Here is a 24733-nt window from a genome sequence, read left to right as displayed (position 1 = left end):
CTCTATTTAAAAAACTCATTCCTTTGCAAATATGCCTTACTATCCCATACCTGGAATATTATGTACAGCCTCTATATAGAAAAATATGCACATATGCTCATCCTCAAGGTTCCAAGCAAGCCACTGCTTGCATAGAGCACATACAAGACCTTTTGGGTTTTTTCATTTGTTTTACAAAACATCCTCTGCATTAACGTGCTGCACCTTACACAGTTTCAGGTAAAAACATGCAAGAACTACCAGTGTCGCAATGGGATCATCAGAGACACTTGTGAATTCCTCTACTACCACATTTATCCAGAGATGCACAACACTGAACTCAACTCCTTTTTAATCAGGAATCATCTAAAATATTGTACTTACAATTTTCTATAGTAGGAAGCATTGGCAACTTTAGCTGAAGAGTTGTACAACACATCTGACACCAGATATAATCTTGCTATCTACAAAAAAGAATGCTCAAATTAAGATAACATTAGAGCTTAATTATCCTGAAAATATATGCATTTTCCAGATATGATACAAGATGGTCTAAACCATCTAGAAGTATGAAATTAGAATTAATAATTAATAATGCAGACATGTTGCTAATATACATACTAAGATGCTATTAGCCCCCTGTTATGCCATAGGCTGCTAGCCACATTGTAAAGCCAGACTGCAGCATTCCAGTTACTATTTCTTATTTTTGAATGGATTGCTCTGCAGTTTTCAATTTCAGAGCAAGGCAAAACATTATTCATAAGCAATTTCAGCAAGGAGTATAGTGTGTTACAAAAATACAACAAACGATACTTGAATTCAAGGTCTGGTCTTAATATGAAGTCTTAACACTAAGACTTACAAAACAGTGCTCGAAAATTACACACGCACACTGTTTGTTAATTGAGCTCTTCCCCAAAAAACAGAAGTATGATTACAGAAAATCTCCACACCTTCTTGGGAAGAGGAGTCTTCAGAATTGACAGCGACTCTGTAATGCAGTCTACAATTTCTTCAGCAGCTTCTGCATTATTTAGACAGAAAACCATAGCATCGCCAATATCATTCTTTCGAGGCGTTAATCCACGCAAAATCTCCTCTAGCTTGTCTCTCTGTCTGAAATAGGAGGATTATAATACTTTCAATGTAAAGTTAGAAATTCCCCAAACAGTGCTATTTCATAATGTCTTTGCTTCTGCTGTTTTCAGGACTAAAGAAATTCAAAACACTTTCCAATTCTACTCCTGAGCTTTTTTTCAATGACTCATAACATGCATCGGTAAGTCCAAGTTCATCATATAAATGAATAATACACAAAAAATTCACTATTTGAGTATTGACTATGAATAGAAATGAAGAAAAAATAGCTGCCAAACAGCTAATGCAGAATAAACATGTTATAATCAATTTGAACATTTAAGCCTGAATGAAAAACAGATAAATGGAAGCCACGTAAGCAATTTCTAACATGGAATTGGAATCATCAGATACAGAAAGCTAGCAGAAAGCAATTCTTTCAGGTTTTCCTGGAAGAAGTCAATAAAATACAAAGAAATAACTTTTAAAAGAACATCCTTTTAACCTTTCAAAAAGGGAATGTGAATTACTTAATATGTAATACATATGTAGGAATGTGCATTACGATACAAGTTGTGGTTCTGAAGTTTTAATTATTACTTAAGTATTACTTAAGACTTCAGAACCACAACTTGCATCATAGTTATGATGAAAAGGACAAAATGAGGCTATGGATGACAGCAAAATTTAAGAAATCATGTAAGTATTTCCAGTACTACAGCCATCCCCATCACACTTAAGATACACCGCAAAGAACTCTGACAGTCTCTCCCTTGCTGCTAATTAGTAACTGCTCTCTATTTTAATTTCAGAATAACAACATCAATACATTTAAGATTATAATAACTGTTAAGTTCATCCAGTTCCTAAAATGCTGAGATCAGTGCTCTGTAATTTCATTTAGAGATGAATGTTTCCAAGTTTTCCAGAAAACATGGAAAAACTCTTCTCATACTTCCCATCCCCTTCATGCAAAGGCTTAACATCCATTCCACTGAAAGAACTCGTGGTTCATTGAAGACAAACCTAACAAAATCCAGACTGTACTTAGCACTAAGTATCATCAAAAAGGCACTAATATGAAAAATAGTGAATGAGAGTTCATACTCCTCCTTAAGTGCACCCTTCTTGTTTGGTTCCTCCACAAATGCCTCTGTTTCTTGCTCTTCTGACATCCCATGTAAATATGGATTTAGTGGTGGTGGTCTCCAAAACGATCCATTTTTGAACATACGGAAATCTTCTGTCCTCCACTTGGTTGGAGCATCTCCCTGTAAAGAACAAGTTTTTGATTTGGCTTTGATTTGTTTAAGTTTACTTCATAATTCTCAAGGTTACAAACCGACACTAAAAACTTTACTTACCTGAAGAATTGAATAAAGCTTCCATCTATAATACACATGGGCTGGAGTCTGGTTTTCAAACAGAAACCTAAACCAGAGAAGAGAGACACACACAACACACTGGAGGTTAATTATCTGAAGATAATTTGAAGGAAGCCATCACAAATATATCCAATCCCTGTTCACAATCCCACTCAACCGCACAATCACTGCTGGAGCTGCTGCAGCCTTGGCACAAGCTGAGGAACTCACAGCCATACAGTCAGGTTGCTCAGACTGCATACTGAACGACTTGAAGTCTTCCACCCATAAGCTGTCAGAACACTCTGACAAGATCAGGCAAAAATTCACAGTGTTTTTAAATGGCCAGATCTTTTACTTTGGCCTGCATATTTTCCTCCATTTGTACGTCAATTCAAAACAAACACTTCAAAATTACCACAAATAAACCATTTTTAATAGGCCTCTTAGTATTTCCATAAATTAAATTTTTCTGATTGCATTTCAAAAGAATTTTAGAAATATACCTCAAATTTCATTAGCAACAGCAGGAAGTTCTCACAACTTCACTATGCCAGATCAAGTTTAATCCTAACTGTACTGACATCAAATGAAATGATTTGATTCCCAATTCTTTCTACGGGTTAGAAATTAGGCTCTAGAAATCAGGGAAGATGTGTTTCCAATGAGTTACTTTGTTTGCTTTTGAAGAGATTTTATTTTATTTAGTTTGCTTCTTTTTTAAATGTATTCTACTGCTTTTATAAATGTATTCTACTGCTTCCACAGACGATGCTGAATTTCTCAGATAATTCAAAATTAATTTTTTAATATTTGTGCAAATAACTCATACTGTATATACAGAATATTTTTATACATCAGAATTAAAACTATATGCTTCATAAAATAACAGCATAAGCATTAGCTCGAGAAGTACAGTTTTTTGAAATTTAACAACTGCACACAAAAGTAGACATGGTCAAACCAACTCCTATTAGCACTGCAGAAATGCAAAACAACCAGCTACAGCAAAAATAGTCAACACAATTTCAAACCAAAGCAATGTAGTAAGCACCTGAACATTGGGTTGTTGATTTCTCGGTTCATGATCATGGCTTCAAACATGGGCCCTTCCCGTACCACAAACTCTATCATTCGATGTATCAGTGCGAGCAAATTCCTACAACAACAACACAGTTAAAGAAAAATTGATTCAGACCTAACACTATATAAAGCTACACTCCATCTAAGATACTATAACTGTGCAGAAGATTATTTTGCTGTGTTGTTATGGACTGTACAGAAAATAAGGTAACATTGAACGAATAATAGTCTTGCATCACAGACACTGGCACTCTAAAATAAAAACATGCCTAAGAACGCTTGAGTAACAACTTAGAAGGAAACCTCATCGCTGAATTTCCACAGCTCAGCCTACAACCATCTCCTGCTTAGGAGAAGCTCAATAGTCCTTATGTATAAAACAGGCAACTGAGCACCAAAGAGCAACTAACTCTTAAAAATTTTAGCCCTCACCTACTATCTCTAGTACTAAGACCCAAGTGTTAACTGCAGTTCTACAAACGTACAAATGGCTGAATACTGTGTTCAAAATTAAATGCAAATGATTTTGAATACTCAATAGAAACTGCATTCAGCTTTCAAACTATTCAAGAACAAATGGAAAAGCAAATAGCCTTCTTGATGCCAAACAGAGCAGTGCTTCCATTCAATTTGGGTAACCTCCTTTTGGTCAAGACTCAAGGATGAGATGCTGAACAAAACTGTTCATCATTCTATGTCATACCACTCAGTGTTTCCTTCCTAACATGCTCAAGAGAATCAAATCACAATTTAAAAAAACATAAAAATCTGTATTCATTTTATTCAGCACTACTTCCTGAGACAAGCAAGAAGCATATCTGAATTAACTGCATGTTTTTGAAGTAGCATTTGAAAATGTGAATTCACTTATAAATGTGCTAATGGCTTATATAATGTATATATGTAGTGTTATATAAGCTTTATAGATAATAGTTATTTCAGTTTCCAACCCTTTGGTTCTGTGGATTTTTTTTCCCAGAAACTAGTTCCTAATTTTTCAAATACAGATTACCTACATATATCAAAAACTTCACAGCACGTGCCTTCTGAATGTGATGCAAACAAAAAAAAAAAAATACAGATTTTTACATTTTTAAATTAGTTTTCTCAGATGTAACAAACTGACATGGGTCTTTTAAACTAAAACTTCCTATAGCAAATTTTCATTATCCAAATTCAAAATAGCTACATTGAAAAGCTGAATAATTTTATATCAGTTCCTGGTAATTAGGTGATTATTTTCCACCATGTCTAATTAAAAATCTGTCACAGATAAAATGCATTAGATAAAAAATAAAAAAATATACTAAAATATGATAACAAAAAACCTGTCTATCCATCTGCAACCTTGGCAAATGTTTTACGCCAGTTAGCATTAATCTCTCTCTTCCTCTCATATCAGACACAAAAACCAAACTGATACATATAGCTCAACTTCCTACACTTTTTCTTTTTACAATATCCTAAACACTGCAAAGAGGACAGTATCAGCAGTTATTTGGCCATTTTATTTAAAGCAGTGTTCTGAAAGTGTAAACAGCAAAACTGTTCTTGTTATATGAACTGTATTTGAAAACACAAATAGGAAAAAAATTACAATGCTCTTTTACATCTCTGAGCTATTGCAGCATTTGTTTATTGTAAGGCAAGTTCAACATGATCAATTCCGGCTTGCTACAGAACTGCGCCACTGGATTTCATCTAATTGTTCATTTATCAAGCACAATAAAATTGCTTAAGAGCAGCTTATGGTTGGACAAGTACATCTGGTTCAGAAAGTCCTCCAATGTATGAAAAGACTCAATGCATCCCACAGCTGAACAGCAAGTGTTAATGTGCATTCTGGCATATAAGGCATTTCTCAGAAAAAAAAAAATGACTGTATGTATGTAATGTTTGCCTTTTAGTAACTGTCAAGACATAACAGATGTTAAAAATCGGTGTTGAAAATCTGCCAAGGAGAAATTGAGCGCAGTATCCCACTGAAGTTTGTCAGAATTTATACATAATGCAATACACCATGCAATAGTCTTTGTAACATTCGTCATTATCACCTTCAGATATCAAACCAAGGAAAATGAATGTAATGTGTTTTCAAATGCAATTCAATTAACATGAGCTTTTCTAACCAACGAGCTTTCAGAACGCTACAATAAATAACACGGATCCATACTTCTCTCAGAAAGCTAATTATTATGAAGAACTGAACAGTTACATGAGTACTTATTCTTCAGTACATTTTTCAAATTAAGATTCCTCCTGGTCACTCTAATTATTCATGCCTCCACCTAACAAAAATCGTACCATCCTGAAGTTAAATAGAAAGTTTTCTAGTCAAAATGCACTTGAGCATTTAGTGATACGTTCATAAGCTACTGTAACTAGCTTTACAGATCTTTCTTCCCCCCACGCACACGCAAAAAAAAAAAAAAGGGACTTGGTGACAATTAAAACAGTGTTGTACAAAAAGTTGATAGTTTTAAGTGCATTTAAGATGTCATTTAGCTTAAGTTGGCCAACAAAAAAAAATTTTTCAGTTATAATAAAACCACATTTATTGGAGCCGATCGTACCAATGTCTGGTCAAAAACTGTATACTTTCCCAATCCATCCCATGATGTTTTCCTGGTCCCCCGCTGCCGCAGACAGTTCAGCTGGTGTTGCTCACCAAGGCCAATGTCAAAGAGAATTTGGTAATCTTTCGTGCTTATTTACTTTTAAAACAGTGTTGTGTTCCTATGTTTGGGAAAAGGTTTTAGCTTAACTGAGCAAGAGTATACCTAGACTGGAGTGAATGTAGAGGAACTGACAGAGAACAAAATGCAAAAATACGCTTGCACTATGGAACTAACCATAATTATTGGCTGCTGTACATTTTAAAAACAGTAGAAATTAAAGCCTATTGCTAACTGAATTAGTTACAAATTGTACAAGAAAAAAAAAAAAAAAAAAAAAGGGAAAAAATGACAGCACCATGTTGAAGACAGCTGCATCCTAGCCATCAAGTACTTTAGAGGTTATTTTGGGACTCACAAAGCATCACTAAAATAACCTATTTCTCCCTAGTGTTCACTCACAAAATTATCCTCCAACGATTTCTAACTGAAATTGCTCAAATACAATGCAAAAGATAATTACTTCAATCTAACCTCACTAAAAAAAAAAAAGTTATTGAGGATAATAAGATCATAAAACACATTCATCTCTCTGAAGTGTTATGAAAGAACCATTGCTCAGTCAAGCTGTTACCTTTTCCTCAACATCACAATTTTTCTTTAAAATTCCGAAGGGGAAATTTTCTATATTTAGATCAGTAATAATAAAGAAAAACATGTACCTTTCTGTTGGGATAACCACTTTGACTATGGCTTGCGACAGAGTCTGTATATGAAGTCACATCAGATAATAAACATAGAATATGTGAGTATTGTTAACAAGTAACAAGCAAAAATATACATATGCAATGAAAATACTACACATCTATCACAAGTTTTGCAGGCAATCACTGCTGTGAAGTTATAGATAAGCAATTACACAAAATGCAAATGGTTGTGACAGTGAACCGTAAAGGTTCACTAATTGCAAAGTATCAGAACATTCCTGTCAGAATGTACATTGATGCACTGAATAGCTTCTACACTGAATATAATAATTAAGAGAAGAGTTCTTAAGTTTATGAAACGATTCTAAATGATTTGACTTGGTTCAGGTTGGTATTACTTTATTTCCAAGTCTTAGAAAAAACAACCCTAACATTTAAGTGTCATTCAAAGAATCAACAAATTCTTACAAATGTAAATCAAAGTTTGTGATTACACGATACTTACCCCTCATTTTTATCAGCTAATATTCCAGAAAAAAAGTTTGAAAGCTGACTCCATAAGTAGCATTAAATACTTACTCAATGTCCAGATAAATTACCTTCTACATACAATATATCAATTCCTCTAGAGTAAAAATAACACTACTCAAATTAAAACATAGTATTTTGTCTAAAGAAAATAATTTAGATACTGTAATTTGGCAGCCAACAAAAGGGGGGGAAAAGGGGACGTAGGAGAAAAATATCCAGGGAGCCAGGAGGGGGAAAATGATAGCTAGATTTAAAGCAGTGCTAAAATTAAGTCAAGACCACCCAATACACTGTACCCTAAGACAGGAGACATCACTTCAGGAATTAGTTAGGTTCCCTTGGGCTACAGCAGGGAGCCAACGAGTTTGTACACTGAGGGCTGCCAAAGTCAGCCTGAACAATACAAATCTATGAAGCCACTGAAATACTCTCATAGATGTAGTGTTTAACAATGAGATATGGCCCAGGGTTCCATAAGTTACCTTCTCAAAATCTTCCTTGTTTTTTGGTGGGGGTAACATTGGAGCATTGGGATTCTTCAACCTCTCCCTAGGCTGGGCATTAAAAGGCAGACCTGACGGAGGAGGTGGGAGGGTATGCTCCATCATTGAAGGTGGAATGTATATTGGGTGTGGTGGGATAGGCACAGCTTTGCCCCAGCCTAGCTTCATTTCAAAGGACATAATCATCTTGCCTGAAAAAGGTAAGAACACAGTTGTCACAAACTGATTCTGCATTGGACCAGATTCTCCTGTGTAAGTGCAACAGTTAGGTTTCCCTGCCATGGTTTAATTTCCGCTTAAGTTGTTAACTTACCATATTTACCAAGCTGTATCTTACACAATTGAAAGCCCATTACATGAAACATTTTATTAATCCTCCCTTATGTACATGTTTAGGAGACCACAGTACACAATTACTTGAACTGCTGTGCAAAAATATTGAAAAAAAAACTTGATTCAACACTGATCAACGAACAGAGCAATTTTTAAGTTATATCATTGTTGTACTGTAATTGTTCAAAATGTTTTTCTTTTTTCTCTCATAGTAACAAATTTAAAATGATGTTATCCAAAAACAAATTTAATAAGCCATAACAACTCCTACATACTGTAATTTACTTAGCAATGGTCATGGAAGAATACCATTTTGCATAAGCAGAGAACAAGATCCTTTCATTTTCTATTATTTTTGTCCAGGATATAGGTTTCTGATTTTTGGCTCTTCCTGACCTATGAAGGCACAGCTTTCCTTAACGCTTAAGATATTTTTTCCCCTTCCCCTCTCACCCCACTGAAGACAGACAAAATAGTCCATACACAAAAAGCACGTCTGTTGTACTAGTTACCTCTTAAGTATTAGAAATCCAGATACTACTCAAAAGAAAAGGACCTAATTATCATCAGTTACTAAGAATTATGTCCTGCACACTAGTCACATTTATTCGCAAAATGTACCACAAAGTGTTCCTAAAAAAATAATTATGACCCCTAACTGAAAAACCTGTTTACCATTTAAGTTCTTTAAAGCTCTTTCAGCATCTCTCCTGTTCATAAATGCAACAAAGCCACAATTTCTTTCTCTTGCTCTTTCTTCATCAGTTCTTGGCCACATAATTTTAACACTCGCTAGTGGTCCAAAGCGTCCAAATTCTTGACATAACATCTCTTCATTCATCTAAATGAAATAAAAGTAAAAATTAGCCTCTCGCAGTGGTATTTCTAAGATATTTGTTCATATTTCTGTGCAAATGCGGATATTTTGATTTCATGGAGAACACTTACTCCATTCCTCACCAATTAAATCTGCTATAAAATATTAATAATAAGGAGACTGAATTCTAAATTAAGTACAATCAAATTTCTCAGATAATTCTTCTCAGAAGGAAATATTCACAGAAAAATCATTTCTGTTCAGCATTTTTAAATCTAGTAACTGATATTTTAACATACACATATACAGCACATCTATATTCAAACGAATACTGCCTCTACAATTGCTAACTGTACCTTACATTTTTAAAAATGTATTTTAAAATATGCTACTGAAAAAAAGCTACTGTCACAATTTCAGCTGGACACAAACATGCTAATGCTGCACTTCACAGGATGGCTCCAAACTTACTTGAGGATTAATGTTTCCCAGGTACAAATTTGTTGTGCTTGGATCCCCAACATCATGTGACCCTGGTGCATAATCATCCAGTACTACAGAAACGGAGAAGAAAATAACAAAAGTCACAACCCTTACTATGCATTTAAGTGACATTACATTGAATGAGAAAAGAATCTGTATTACCACCAGATGATCTGTTTCTTCTTGAAGGAGCATCCACTGAATAAATAAACAAGAAACACGTATTTTAGTCAAGAAGTTTTGTACACCCAGCAAACACAAAGGCAACACAGACTACTCACTTGAACGACGCTGACCATCTGAATCCGACTGGGGAGGTTCAAAACGACTCAATCTACCTTTTGTTTTATGTCTTTCATCACGCTCTTCTTGTATCCTACAGAACAAGTTGAATGTAAGTAACAACTTCAACAGTCCAATGTTTTCATTTTAAACTATCTTTTTTTGAAATAGGAGAATGTTTAATGTTTATTGAACAATGGACTTGTTAAAAATTTGGAATTGCCAGTATGCTTTCATTTTTTTTGCTGAATCAGGTGGAATGTAGCCACCAGAATAATTCCAGCTGCATGCTTCCTCATTCATACTGTCAAGGTATTTTTAGCTCAAAAAAAAAAAAAAGTTTGAGAAGCTGTTTGCAAGAGTAGAAATAAAAGCTGTGCTCTGACAGATTGACCTGAATTCCACATTGGACAAAGATCCATTATCTTTTCAAGATGCACACAACTTCTGAGCATCTTTCTTCTCCTACTTTTTGCAGTCATTACTCACATGAGCTGTTAAGGGTGACATCCAAACATTCCCAGTACATACAAGACCCTCTCTCTGTTTATATCTCTGATGAAAGCCCTCACACAAGTAACTATTTGGTATTTCTCTGTCTTCTGATTTAATTTTCGGTTCATTTTCTTCATTATTCTTAATTATTCTGTATTAGCTCACATTCATTTTAATAAATTATTTTCTCCCATCTCTCTCAGGTTTCTTCCTCTTCCTTCTCAACTCTTCTCCCAAGAGGAGGGAGGGGTGTCATGCGATTAACTCTTGAAACTGACATTCACATTAACTAAACCAAAAATCATCTTAAAGTAGCTCTAGAAACATAACAGTAATTCATTTATTCTGATCTCAGATATATGATGATTTTTTGTTGTTTGCTTGTTTTGTTGGTTTTTGTTTTGTTTTGTTTTTGTTTTTAATCTTTAACTGCTCTGGATATTTTTCTGCTTAGGAAAGCAGTACAAAACCTCAAAGGTCAGACAAACACTGCTGGCATGGAAGGAAATCCACTCATTTTGACCAGCATACTTCAGTGCTTGCTCATAGATCATTTTTAAAGTCTGTGATTCCAGAACAGAAATACTCTTCAGCAGTAGTGGTAAACTCTTCTTAGTACCAATCAGCACAGAGAAAGGCAGAAGCATCAAGGACACCAGAATACTAATTAGATGGGATTACCCACACAAATCACATGGGCTTGTACCAACCATCTACCAGCAAAACTTCACGCTCCATTTACAAGTATGACTGCCAAGGCTAACAGGAGAGGCTTGGAGTGGAGAGAGACTTTAGGGAAAAGCTTAACAAGAAAGATCAAAAACACTGCCTGTAGAAACAAAGTAGACATACTCTGTGTGTCTTGTTCACAGAAACAACCAAGGAAACTTACTGCTTTAGTTCTTCTTTAAAAAGTTCCAGATTGCTCTTTTTCTTTTCCTTCTCTCCTTTCTTCAAAGGCTAAAATTAAAGATATATCAGCCAACATTTGAGCAGGTACAATGACAAAAAAAAATGGAAATGGTATTTATGTAAAAAATTTTAGATAATTTCCATGCATTTTACCCTCAGCTTTCAAACCAAGTAAACTACAGAAGAAAATAAAAGAAAACAGACTTGAAAACATTAAAAATGACTGCTACCAAACACAGCTACCAAATGTAAAATTAAGGATAGCTTGAACTAAACTTTTCTACTTCTGACTACTACAGCACAGCATACGTGATCCAACACTTTCTCTACAACACACAAATTTAAAATACCTGTGGTGTGTTTTGTCAGTTTGGTCCACTTTAAAGCTTATGACAAAACTGATAACTCCCTTAGCAAACCTTCATGCTCCAACTAAATTGACACATGTGTACTTTTTCTTTTTAAGAATACACACACATATATACACACAAATATACAGTAATAATTTACATGTGTATATATGTATATCCAAATATTTTATCCACAGGCAAACATTCTACATGAAAAGAATTTCCATCTATACTTCCTTTCAGATATAAATGCAAGTCTGAAGAGTTACTGTAAATAGTCAAAGATCCTCAGAAAAACAACTGAATGACAAAGAAAATGGATTTTCTTCTTAACTGCACTATATGCACCTTAACTAACTCCTGTGAATTCTTCTACAACATCGCTTTTATAACCGAATTTAAATGAAAACGTTTCCAATAGGCAGACATACAAAATATTGGTGTTACACACTACAGCTTTGGAAAAACTGGACTTCCTACTCACCCCAGGCAAAGTTGTTTGTTTTTGTTTGTTTTTGGGGAGTGTCTGCCAAATAAATAAAATCATTTTTACCTCATTATCTTCAATCACCATTGGACAGGGCAAGTGAGTAAACTGATTGCATTATCTGCTAAGTATTTATGACAAATTTGAAAAGCAGCAATATTCTTACAGTACAAATACTTGCATACGACAACAGAGCTCAGAGTGATTAAAAAAAAACAATTAAATCCAGGTACTGTAGAGCTTTACATATGATGAAAATCAGAACTGCCATCCAGCATCACCCCACTATTTGAGATTTGAGGTTTGCTTAAAGCTGGAGGAAAGCTAGGATGGGATTACTCACAATTACCACATTCTATCTCATTTCCCATCCTAGTAGGCAGTATCACATTGTTTTAATCTAAGTTTAAGAATTGTAGTAGCACTTTTAAAGACTTCCAAGACATCAATTACACATTACACATATACAGTAGTCATATGTAACTATCACCTGACTTGATAACTAAGCCTGTTCACAAAAATTCCAGTAATTTTTATATCAAAAACCTGAGTTTCAGAACCAGAAAATGCACCCAACCATGCAATGGTCAAACTAAATTAAATGAAAACCATGCTGTTCAGTTTCAGAAACTCTCAAGTTCTAAAACTTACTCATTTGGTAGAACTTAAAGAGCTGAAGGGAACCGGTCTAATATTACCACCCAGAACAATTGTTTTTAAAAAACATGACTCAAGAAGAATTTGGATCAATGCAAAGGTGTTGTCTCATTTGATTGGTTTGTGTGGGTTCCATCTCTTGGTTTTGGGGTGGATTATTTTTTGTTTGTTAGTTTTTGGATTTTTTTGTTTGGTGGGTTTTTTGTTGTTGTTGTCGTTTTTAAAGGTACAAAAGAGTAACAACAAATGGTAACAAGAAGAATTGCTTCTAAAACTTCACAAATCCCCCAGACTGGAGATTGTTACTTTAAAGCAATCACCAGATCTGTATTCGTAACCAACAGGAATACAGTAAAAACATACTGGATATGTTTTTAATGCTGGAGAAAAAGTGAAAAATGCTGGAGACAAAGTGCAGCATCAAGTACGTGGCACTGGATACAGGTCTATCAGATATCTGCATTTTATCTTCTTGTTATTTTCTAAGAATTAAGCAAATCAAACATGTTCCCACCTTCTTTTACTGTGTGATAAATGGAAACACTACACTGCAAGACCACACAGACTTTTTCTAAGCACTTCAAAACAAACCCTTGAACAAAGAGTTAGCATTCAAATAAGAAACTTACAGGCTTTTTGGTTTCTATCATTAAGAGGGATGGAGGCTTCTCATTAGATGGTTGACTTGGTTGGTTTTTTTGATCTGAAAATCGTGATGAAGGTTTATAGATTTTACCCCGTTTTTCATCGGTTTCATGTTCCTCTGAAACCAAAAGCAAATGAAAAACAAACTATGTTAGCACTGCACCAGGACGAACACTTTTGGTGATTAAAATCATCTTTTAATAAGAAGAGCAAAGATCAGAAAATTTCCCTGAAACTTGAAAGGACAAATCATCTGTCTTAACTATTTTGTGAGTTAAAGTAAAAAGTAAATTTTAGCATCAAATTTCCATGACTGTTTATAATGCAACGTATCCATTTTAAAATGCAATTCAAAGCCAATCTTCATCTTTAGTCTAAGATGAACAATCTACCACTACCACCCAAAAAAAGATTAGCTATACCTTTAGATGCATTAACAATTCCTCCTCTTACAAATGTTTTCACTTTATTGCCATCGCTTCCCTCAAACGCAGCAAGGAATTCTTCATAAATTTCTGCAGCAGCCTTCTCATCCTCCTACAAAGCAAATGTTAATCATTACTATCACCACAGAACAACCCCCACTAGATAGCTATTCTTAAATTAGCTATATTACATCCCTTTTTATTTCCTAGAGTTCATACTATGAACTCTATCAAATGCACTTCAATTTCAGACCAAAAAAAAAAAAATCAAATTGCTGAGATAAGTGGGAAGAACACAGCAAGCAGTACTCAAAGCAAATAAGATTGGTTTGGGTTCATTTGGCAATTTAACATTTGAAAGGTTAAATCGAAAAGACTGTACGAAAAGCCAACACAGTGAGACTGAAGCTTTGTTAACACAAGAATATGTGCTGCTCTCTGACGCTTATCTGTTATCACCGATTCATCTAACTGCAGGAGACAAACACCAGGATCACCTGCATACATTCCCCAGAAAAGTTATTTCAACTCTTCAGTAAGGTTGAGTAAGATAAGCTAAATGAAACACCATTATATGCTTCTCTATGCTAGCATTTTCAGGAACCTAGCAAGAAAAATCCCACTGCAGTACAGTAGGAGTTGAGTTTGTAATGTTCAAAGTCCAAAAGTTCTAAACTTCCACTTCAGCAACTATCTGCTACATATTTCCCAACATTCAGATGCTCCTGAGCATCCCAAAATTCAGTTTATTAATGATCAAAATGATTAAAGTTAGATACTAACTCATCAGACAAAAATACACTTTGGACAGTAACAAGGATGTATATTGGAACAATTTCAGAGACAACAAATACTCTGCTGAAATCTAAGGTTAGAGAGCAAACAGAAAATAACCTAAGGTGATATCTGTCTTCATTTTAAAAAGCACAATAACCAATGGATTGCTGTAATTCAGCATTTCAGGATGCCAAAGAACTTGAGTGCTCACTTAGATAAGCAGAGAAGCAAGCCTCCAAACACCACATACAGCAAGAACAAACTAAACATGTAAAATATAATTCAATTTCATTCCTATATAGCTACAGTTTTATAAATCAAAACAAAGGTCTTGATGAAGCTATTTATAATGTAACAAACTAATTCCAGCCCTGCATACATACCAACATTTTGTTGTATGTAATTACCTTCTTTTTTAATTCTTCTTGTTCCTTCTTGCTCAAAGTCCGTTTGGCAGCACTCATTTTGCCAATGCTGAATGCTTTAAGTTTACTTTCCATTAAAGGCTGCAAAAGGAGTATGAAAAATAATAGAATGTTTGCAAAACAATTGAAATAATGCTACTCTGTTTGGCCAAAACCAGAAAGTTCCTAAGTGAACTACAGGTGGCAACTGGTTTATATGTTCAGAAAATAAAACAAAAGGCTTCCTGCACTTCTCTCTGAGCTATCTAATACAATAAAACAAGTTAAATCTGTGTTTCAGAAAAATGAATGGTCACTGTTTTAATTAGGAAACTCCTAAAACATCGTTCAAAGACATCTCAAACAATTTGATGGGTGCTTCCTGTAAAGCATCGAGAGAGCAAGGACAACAGGACGACAACCATGTTCAGAAGACATGAGAAATGGGAAGGAAAGGAGAGAAAAAGAAAAGAAAAGAAAGTCCTGAAAATTCCTAGTTTAACACAGTAGCTCATACAGAACCAGCCTAAGAACAAGAATAATATTCTAAAAGAGCAGAAGATAATCCATTAGCCTTTGTCTTGAAAAGACTTTTTTCATGCTCTGACATAGCTGACAGTGATTAACTGTTTAAAAAAAAAAAGTTCAATAAAAGATCAAGACAAATAAGGTGTGCAACTTCTCTATGATATTATTATAAAAAAAAATCAAATGCCAACAACAAGATTTCCTCTAGGAATAATTTCCTGTATAAGAACGTTCATTTCTGGTATCAGCTTGCTGTTCAACATCTCTTTACCTAATACAAGAACAAAAAGCTGAACAACTGTTAGAGATACAACCAGCTTATAATCCTTCTTTAGTAACTCAGAAACTTCTTAGATTTGTACCGAGCATTCGACCAGAAAGGTTTTTTTTTATTTCTTTTAAAAGCATTTCCTAGTTCCTAATTAAATGGGAAATGACCCATTACAAATTAATGCAGTGTTGTCTGTGGAGTCATCTGCTTTATGACGCTGTGTTTGTCAACATGAGCCCCTGTGATTTGTTCATCAGCAGGTTTTCACCCATCTACATGTCTTCTAAGTGAATAAAATCACATTTTCCTGCTGTCTGAATGACAGCTCATATTTCAGTATGACAAGCAATACAGAACCTTGGCACGCTGCTGTGGCACAGCAATGCCCACAAATACAAACACTGCACTCCTACTCAAGGCTTATCCTGCCATCCACAAGTCATGTCTCACAGCACAGAGCCTGTGTTCTAGTCACATAATGGAAGCAGCTGTAGGACAACCAGAGGTCTGGCACTAAGACCTCCTCTCTTTAGAAATGATCTCAGAGAAAAACAGTGCTCCATGTGGCAGGAGCAACATCAAATTAACAGGAGTGAACTCATTTAATCCTGTGATTCACATTCCAGGAGGCAGTTATAGCATTAACCATATGCAGCTTCACAAAATTACTAACAGCACAATAGCATAAAGCTTGAAGACCTTCTTCCTTTACTGAATGGAAATGACACAACGAGAGGAGTAAAGCAAATGATGGAAGCAAAGCAAAAACTTCAAGTTAACTAGCCAAATCACTGCATGAAAGTAGATTCCCACTGAACATAACACTGCATAAGATGGCATGAAGTACTGAAATCCCAGTTTCACAGACAGTAAAAACATTTTCAAAAGAGTTTTAGGAATGATTTTCTAAATTGCATCAAGGAAAGCAAGTCATGAAAAATATCCTATTTTTTCATCAGAAGTTTCTGCTGTCGTAACTTGAATAATGCTTTCATACAAGCAAGTAAACTTGACTTCTTCATATGGCAAATATATATATATATTTATGAATATATATAGAAAGATATCTAAATGAGAGATGAATTGTCTTATGCTATTTGGCTCTTGCTGCGTATTTCATTTTGGGTCAGGAACAGGTAAGCCCTCCTGCAATGTGCCAACCGCAGGATTGGGAGAAGGTATCTTCAGTGCAGAAGCAAAGTAACATTGAAACAAAGACAGACAACTACATACCTGTTAGGCATTTTCTATTAGAAAGAAAAACAGAGGATTGAAATAGGGCCACCTCTTCCCTCATTTTTCTGAGAAACCAACCGCATACAATAAAAATGTCCACTTTAACATACACTGACTTAAAAATTAACCAGCTAGCATTTGGAACTACGCTCGCGTATAAAAGAAACATATTTAAACACGAAGAAGCAGTGAAAATTGTATGCATCTGTTACAATGCAACATCCTTCAGTAGACCTTCCTACACTCCTGGCTGTTAAAAACTTTCAAAGAACATTTTATTATTTTTTTTTTTTTTTAATACAAATATCCATATTCCATTTACAAACACCTACAGATTGTGCAACAGAGTTTGCCTGCAATAAGCAGCTTTCTTTGGAGAGCAGCCCTCTTTCATTTAAAAAAAAAAACATTTGGCCTTACATGTGTATCAGCAGACCCAGTGTTATGTGCTGCATCCGGAGCTCTGACCTGGAGAGAGAATGAAGAGGAGGTGAGACATGGAAAGAGAAAACCAGGCCAACAAACTGCTTCCTTCTGATTCAGTCCTCTGCAAGCGATTCCAGGTTCAAGGTTCACATACTCAAGAAGGACAACATGCACAAAGTATTTCGGTGACATATTTGAATACTGTCACAGCACCCACAGAAGTCAAACAAGGGACTACCAATAAAAATGCCTAAATTTTCACAGCTCCATTTTTAAACTTGCCATTAACACCATTTCAAAGAGAAAAAAAAAAAAAAAAAAAAATGAAGTCTGCTACAAGGAATCTGCCGAAGTTGTCACTAGACTGCTAAAGATTACACTGTGCTTAAATACACATGCCTTACTACTATAAAATCGTTCCCAAACCCGCTCAGTGTGGTGCACGTAGATGCAAGCCAGCTCAAGATCATTAAGTCCAATTTGTGAATACTCATCAATTAACTCCATTACCCTAAACTAAACAGTAACTTAAGTTGAAAAAACACACAGTAGTAATGCATGCCCAGCTGTCAATTTCAATGCAGCGTTAGAACTATGAACAAGAATTCACTGATGCACAGCTCCACAGCTTTCTTTGAACACATCCCTATCTTTTCAGACAATTATGCAGTATTCCGTCTGTGATCTAAAACAAGTGATAAATGAGTTGCCAAGGCCCAGAGAGACAGCACTCAAGCTGGATGATCCCTAACAAGTTTTAAACCTCACATCTCACACATACTAAATGTTCTGCACTACTATATATAGTTTACGAGACATGTACTTTCCTTCTGTTGCTGTTCTGTATTTAAACTCACTCCCCTTTTTTTAAAATCAATTCTAGGCTATGGAACATGTCTATAAAATCCGTGCAGAGGTGGTGTTGGGCCTTTTTAAAATCAGATTTGAAATTCATTTAAGTGATACGAACTCCAGCAAACAGAACTGAGCAAGTTCTGAAGTTACGTAATGCCTGAATTCCAGAAAGCCTCACTAATGGAACTTCTGCTGTTAAGACAGAACTGCTTGATGCACAGCTCATATGTAAATTGGAATTTAAAGTCAAAATAAAAGATTTTCCTTAGCCAAAGCTTATTCATCAGTTACAAAACACCAGCATTTGTTACCAGGTATTTACAGCTTCTATCAGAACTAGCACACCATGCCCATGCTCAGCCTTCTTGACCAGAAGTCAAGGCATGACAAAGCATGAGGGAGGTTGGCTGGGATTTTATGGCATCAGAAGAATGAAAGTAACATTTCTCCATTCTCTTTGTATCACAGAGGAGTTTTGGAAAGCAACAGCATCCAATGAGGGTGGGTGCTGGGGTACTTCCATGGAGGACAACAAGCAAGTCAGAGTATGCCGTAACAGGCAGCACCCAGGCCCAACACAGTGATGTTTAAGACACAACAGATGACATCCTGAGGAAGGATGCACAGAACTCTCCAGGCACTAACCTCCATGTCCCCAGCAGGACGGCTCTGGAAGGCCTCTGGTGCGGGCCAGGTGACCAGCAGGCCACCCAGGGGTGACCACACAGAGGCACGGCAGCTCCCAGCCTGCCCCAGGGCCCTGCCTCACAGCACCACTTCTGCACCGGCTGAGCTTCTGCCAAGGAGAACCCCAACAGCTTCCAGAAGCAATTCTAGCTTGCTCCAGAAAACACAGAGCCACAGCATTCTCCTCCTGACAGTGGTTTTTTGTTGTTGTTTTTACGGTCTATGAATTTAGCTCACGTCTTTGACCATCCAAGTAACTGTACTCACATGGAAAACTGAAGTAACTCCTGACAGAATTACACATCCCTATCTGTCAGTTCCTAAATAACAGCAATTAAAGAAGACTAATTTAATACCTGCAGCACTGCACTCCAGCTGCACTGCCTTGATGTGAGGAGCAATGTTTCCCTCCAGAAGTGACATCATCTGGGTTGATTCAATAGAATAACTGAGCCCTACAAGATTCTTTTTTCCTCTTCTAATCAGGTTCAACAGCGCAACTCAACCGCAGACAGAGCCACCCTGCAACCCGCTCCAGCTGCTGCTGATCTGAGAGATGAGGACAGCTCTTCTGTGCTCACCATGCTGACAGAAAGGCTGTGCTGGGTCTTCCTTTCCAGTAGCTGCCAGCATAAGCAGCTTACACAAGTCCTCATTCCCAGTTCACCGCCACCAACACTCCACATGAAACTGTTTTTCTTCAAAAACAGCACAATAACAAAAACACAAGCAGATTCTTTTCCAGTTGCATCAGCCTCCATTTCTTTCTCTGCATGGGTCCCTCAAAGACTTTTGCCATCGTAACTGAAGCAGCAACGCAGGCCGCTTCAATGCCATTCCAGAGAAAATGCAGTTCTGGAAGTCAGGTTGCTCAGATCTTTAACCCTGAATCTACCCAACTTCGATCAACCTTCAAAATGGCACAAATATATATAGTAAAAGGAGCACAGAAGTGGAATTTGCCATAAATTCCTACCAGGAAGTCAACACTGAGATCCATCTCTCAGATTTTGATGCTTAAGTTTTATTCCAGCTTCATGGCAGCTTCCAAAGAAAACACAAAAGCGATGACTGTTCTTCCAGATCTTTCCTGTCAGCAAGCTACGTGCCCACAAATCCAGTTCTTCACACTTTCCCCAGATTTAGCAACCTCTGGGTAAAGCTGGCATGACGACACTGTTTCACAAATGTTTAAAATATGCTGTACTACATAAACGTTTAAGCTAATATTGGTGCCATTTTGTAAAACATCAAAGAACAAAAGCTGCCCATAAAACACAGCATACGATCCCACAGCCGTCAGACTCTGGATGCTATCTTTAGAATGATAATGGCTGCAAGCCTGAACATAAATCAAAGTCCTGTTCCTGCAAAACTCACAGCCCAAGGGTAAAGCTGTTATACACAACTCTGGTTACCTCTCACTCCTGCTCTGCTTCAACACCCTCCCTTCATTCTGCTCCCACACCAGACAACTGATCTCCAACACAGAACTAGATCGCTTCTCCCACTCTAGCTGATCACCTGGGAACGAGATGGCTGGGGAAGGTCAGCCAAACCAATTTCTTAATCATAACAGGCTGCCTCCCTAATACCATCCCCCTAAAATTATGCCAAATCACCTGGAGAGGACAGTGTACGGGAAGGAAAGCATTGCTAAGGCTGAGAACAGCCGGTGTCAGCACTACCACCAAGGAAATGCCAACAGAATCACATCTCCAATTCAGAAGTTAACACTCAGCAAGGGCAGGGAGGTTTCCCAAACCAACTTGCCTCTTTTTATACTTCCTTTCTCTATCAAACAATCTAGGAAACAAATGCATGCAAACACCCATGAATTAAATTTTACAGCTAATCTACTTACTCATCACATTTACTAGAACAGTACATACTAGCCTTATTCACTTTTTAAACAGACATCACTTGCATGCAGAAAAGCCAACAGAAAATTGCAAGGGATGCTTTTCCTTTAGAATTGATAAAGGTTGGCTTAGCAACAGGGATCAATATATTAACTTAAGGACCATTCCATTAGTTTAGCAAAAGGAAATAACGTGTGTTAGCTCTTACTTCACTTGGTATGTGGACAGTCTTGTTTTTCTGAACCTTAAACAGAGATGAGCAGCCAATATTCCATCTTCTACTGTTCGAGAGGAAATTGAAAGTAACCTCCAGCTACATATCCATCAACACAGGAATGCATTCACGCCTCTCCTGCTCTTCTTCACAAGCTGAATAACAATGCAGGAGAAGCTAAAGACCACAGGTACCACCATCCTGCAGAATGCTACACCTAACTGGAACTCACACTTGCACAGATTTTTCATTGCTGCTCCTCATACACTTCAACTTACCAATGAAGGCTGCCCAGACACAAGAATCTTGGTTCTTCAATGTTTTATTGATGCATAACATTGCACAAAAGCCTAAGAAATGCATTTATGATTAGGTAATGTCCCTAATACTCTTTTTAAATGAAAAATGGGAAACCTACAACTTGATCCCAGTGAATAATAACCTCCTTTGCCATGCGGCACCCAAGTGGTACCAGATCACATGCAAGAGCAGCAGACATGCAATACAGTTACTGCTCTTAGAAGATGTATTAAGAAACTGGCAGAGTCATCCAAGCAGGTAATATTTCATTATATTGACATTACAAAACAGAATTAGAATCTGCCATTTTAGAACTACATCTTACAACGAGCTCCCATGTAGTGTTTGGCAACCTTCATTTCCTCCTCCTTCATTTTGTCCTCTGTTACCAGTTATTTTTCTAGAAACCTTAGGCACACCTTGTTATCCTAACCTTAACATGTAGATGATGCTCTTACAACACATTTCATATAAGACACTCTCAAATTTATTTAAGTTATAAAAAGCAGCTACCACCATGGCAACACAGACAATGGATGCTCCTAGCCCCAACCATCTCAATGGATGGCCACCAAACAGTGAAGCAAACAGACAATACCAGACTGAAATAAACTTGGTGATAGTCTCTAAAAGTGAATTCATATACTGCAAATCTGTGCTTGGACACAAACACCAAAGAACAAACATCACATGCTGTGAATGGGAGGAACTGCAAGTTTTAAAGCCTCCACTTGCCAGGTCACCAGACTTAGAGCACAGGAAACACATCACAGTGCTCTTCCCAGAAGACAGGGTGGAAGCCAGCAAGGGAACATCTCAAAATTGCCAGTAAAACACATCCTATGGAGTTTACAAAACATATCTTATAACTTGCAAACACGAGGCACCAAAGGAAATGGAACCTAAAACTCTGATTTATTTATTCTTAAGTAAATAAATTAAAAAAAAAAAATCAAAATGTTGCATAATTACTTGTAGAAAGCAATCAAAACAGTAATACAAACATTCCATGAACCATTCTTTTCTTTGCTACATACAATAACATTGATGAAACAAGGTCTACAATATTTAGCATGAGAAAAAGGCCACCGGGAACACAGCACATGCCTCTGAAGTAATAAGAAACTGAATTGAGGTGGAACTGCAGGGAGGTGGCAAGGCTTAGGGCCTCCTGAGAACTCTAGGTCTTGAGAAATTAACACATATTCGTTCAACATTGCAGTCTGCCACTGATTTCAATGGCATGACTTAGTATGAAGGATAGTCTGCACACAGCACTGCAGAACTAAGGAAAGTGGGTTTTTTAAAAATTATTATTATAAACTTGAAAAAGGGCATCAATACAGAAATAATACACTGATAAAATAATAAATTAAAAAAGCACAACTGTAAAAAAGGAGAGGATTGTACACGAGCTGCTTTGTACACCATGCGATTGGTTGCAGTGCTCTATAAACTATAATTCAGTGCCTAATTATACTTGTAATCCCACCACCCCCAGACCTCTGGAAGCCTTTCCACACAAATTCTCTATCCAGATCCTGCTCACAGTTCCAAGCCAAAGGCAAGATGCAAGAAATACTTCCTGACAATATTTGGAATAGGCCATGAAAGGCAAGCAAAAATAAAACTCCCTCTCTAATGCAAACACTCTCAGTACCGAAATTTCAGTTGGTTTCCAAGCAAAATAATAATAATAATAATAATAATAATAATAATAATAATAATAATAATAAAGAAATCCTGCTTTAGCTGAATAACAAAAAAATGAGCAAAAGAACATTTATCTCTACAGCACCAGAAATTCCCGTGCCAAAATTCCTGTGCCAAAATTCTCCCTTGACCGGTTTCCACACTCACATTACGGGACGAAGAAAAAAAAAAAAAAAAAAAAAAAAATCAAAGGAAGAACGGTCAGGAGAAGTTTTGTCCTTCTGGTCTAAGATCTGCCAGACCGAGGGAAGCAGACAGCACTGCAGCCCCAACCCGCGGGCCGCCCGCAGCCCGGCCGCTCCACGCCGCAAACGGGACGGAATTCGAGGAAGGCCCGGCTCCGGGCTGGCGGAGCGCGGCCGCGGACACGCCGTGCGCGAGGCAGCGCCGCCGGGACTCGCGGCCCTCGCACCCAACGCGGCCATTACGGCACACGGAACGCGCGGCGAAAGGCGCGAGGAACGACGCGGCGCTGCCGCCTCCCGCGGCCGAGGAACGGGGACCGCCAGCCCGTTAGAGGCCCGTTAGAAGCCCATTAGAAGCCCGCTGCCCGGCGCCTTGCGGACGCCCCGCGATGGCTCGGACCCCGACCGCGCCGCACCGCCCGCTTCCCGCCTCTCCCCGGCCGGGCCGCGGTCCCGCCGCGCAGGAGCGGAGCCGGGGCGGGGACGCGGGGACTCGGCAGGCCGCGCCGCCCGCCCCGCAGCTCCTGATCCCCGCCGCCCGCCGGCAGGTCGCGGCCGTTACACCCCCCGGCGGCGGAACGGGCTGCCGGGCCTCGGGCCGCCCCGCGGAACGGCCTCACCTTCCCACTGCCTTTCTGCGAGCCGCCGGGCGCCTTGTCCGCCATCTTGCCTCTTCCTTCGCTCAGCCCCGGCGGCGAGGAAGCGAGCGCCGAACCGCGGATGGCAGCGGAAAGGCCCCGCCCGCTCAGGGCGGACAGCCGAGCGCCGAGACGCCGACGGGGCGGCCTGCGTCGGGTGTCCGGCTCGCGCGCCCCCGCGCCGCCCCCCGTCCGCCGTGCGCGTGCCCGCGGAGTGGCCGCCGCGTCCCGTCCGCCGCCCCTGCCCGCGGAGCGCTGAGTCACCGTGCCGCCGTCGGCCCGGCAGCCGCGTGCCGAGGCGGGACCTTGCTGCAGACGGGCACGGTGCCGGTGTGAGCGTGTTAAACTCTGCAAAAACAAATTTCTTCCCGTCCCGCGGGGGGACGAAAGCTGGTGGGCTTCAGTCTCTGCCGGGGCGGGGCTGTGGTAAGTGCCATCTTCCTGCAGGTACAGCGGCCGGCACACGGCTCCGGCATCGGTCCTGTCCAAAACCCCGCTCCGTTTTTTCATCGAGTCGGTGCAGTGGCGGGGCGCCGTCACCCAGAGATGCCGGTGAGCAGCACCACACACCTGGTGCAGGACAGCCTGACGGGCCCAGCGTGGGTATTTTACGAACAGCAGAAGCATTGCAAGAGCTGTCAGAACCTGAGCCCCTCACAGGGCGGCAGCGGCAGGGCTGTGTGGGATGGGCCCAGCTGCGTCCTTCACCTGCTGCACCCACAGCAGCACCCCAGAGCAGGGAACCCATGGTTCCTCGGGCCTCGCCATGCCAGCAAGGTGAAGAGCATCTTGAGTGAAAGCCGTGAGCTGGGCCTGTCCCCATGCCACCTCCTCCATGGAGAGCCAGGACCAGCCCAGACTGCACGGACATGCCTGCGTCCCACTCTGC

General features: G+C 38.6%; 1 protein-coding gene across 5 annotated transcripts in view; it reads right to left on the bottom strand.

Moving 5' to 3' along the window:
- U2SURP (U2 snRNP associated SURP domain containing) overlaps positions 1 to 23951 on the bottom strand; it is a 41979-nt gene extending 18028 nt beyond the window's left edge. Inside the window, exons 1-18 of one of the 5 annotated variants that reach the window (XM_052686757.1) lie at positions 23827 to 23951; positions 17385 to 17432; positions 14933 to 15031; positions 13746 to 13860; positions 13308 to 13441; positions 12019 to 12060; positions 11165 to 11232; positions 9777 to 9871; positions 9658 to 9693; positions 9484 to 9566; positions 8871 to 9036; positions 7842 to 8053; positions 6844 to 6887; positions 3478 to 3582; positions 2424 to 2490; positions 2167 to 2330; positions 936 to 1098; positions 364 to 443 (exon numbers count right to left, since the gene is read on the bottom strand). In XM_052686757.1, the coding sequence (XP_052542717.1) occupies positions 364 to 443; positions 936 to 1098; positions 2167 to 2330; positions 2424 to 2490; positions 3478 to 3582; positions 6844 to 6887; positions 7842 to 8053; positions 8871 to 9036; positions 9484 to 9566; positions 9658 to 9693; positions 9777 to 9871; positions 11165 to 11232; positions 12019 to 12060; positions 13308 to 13441; positions 13746 to 13860; positions 14933 to 15031; positions 17385 to 17432; positions 23827 to 23871 (1766 nt within the window). In that variant the 5' untranslated portion in view covers positions 23872 to 23951. Of the gene's footprint in view, positions 1 to 363; positions 444 to 935; positions 1099 to 2166; positions 2331 to 2423; positions 2491 to 3477; positions 3583 to 6843; positions 6888 to 7841; positions 8054 to 8870; positions 9037 to 9483; positions 9567 to 9657; positions 9694 to 9776; positions 9872 to 11164; positions 11233 to 12018; positions 12061 to 13307; positions 13442 to 13745; positions 13861 to 14932; positions 15032 to 17384; positions 17433 to 23826 lie in introns of those variants that run through there. The other 4 variants (XM_052686759.1, XM_052686760.1, XM_052686761.1 and 1 more) reach the window with 4 other exon arrangements.
- Between the last annotated feature and the right edge of the window lie 782 nt (positions 23952 to 24733).

The sequence above is a fragment of the Tympanuchus pallidicinctus genome, unplaced genomic scaffold, assembly GCF_026119805.1.
Source record: "Tympanuchus pallidicinctus isolate F22 unplaced genomic scaffold, pur_lepc_1.0 scaffold22, whole genome shotgun sequence".
Classification (NCBI taxonomy): Eukaryota; Metazoa; Chordata; class Aves; order Galliformes; family Phasianidae; genus Tympanuchus; species Tympanuchus pallidicinctus.
The sequence above is the reverse complement of the archived record's forward strand: the minus strand, read 5'-3'. Positions and strand labels throughout refer to the sequence as shown.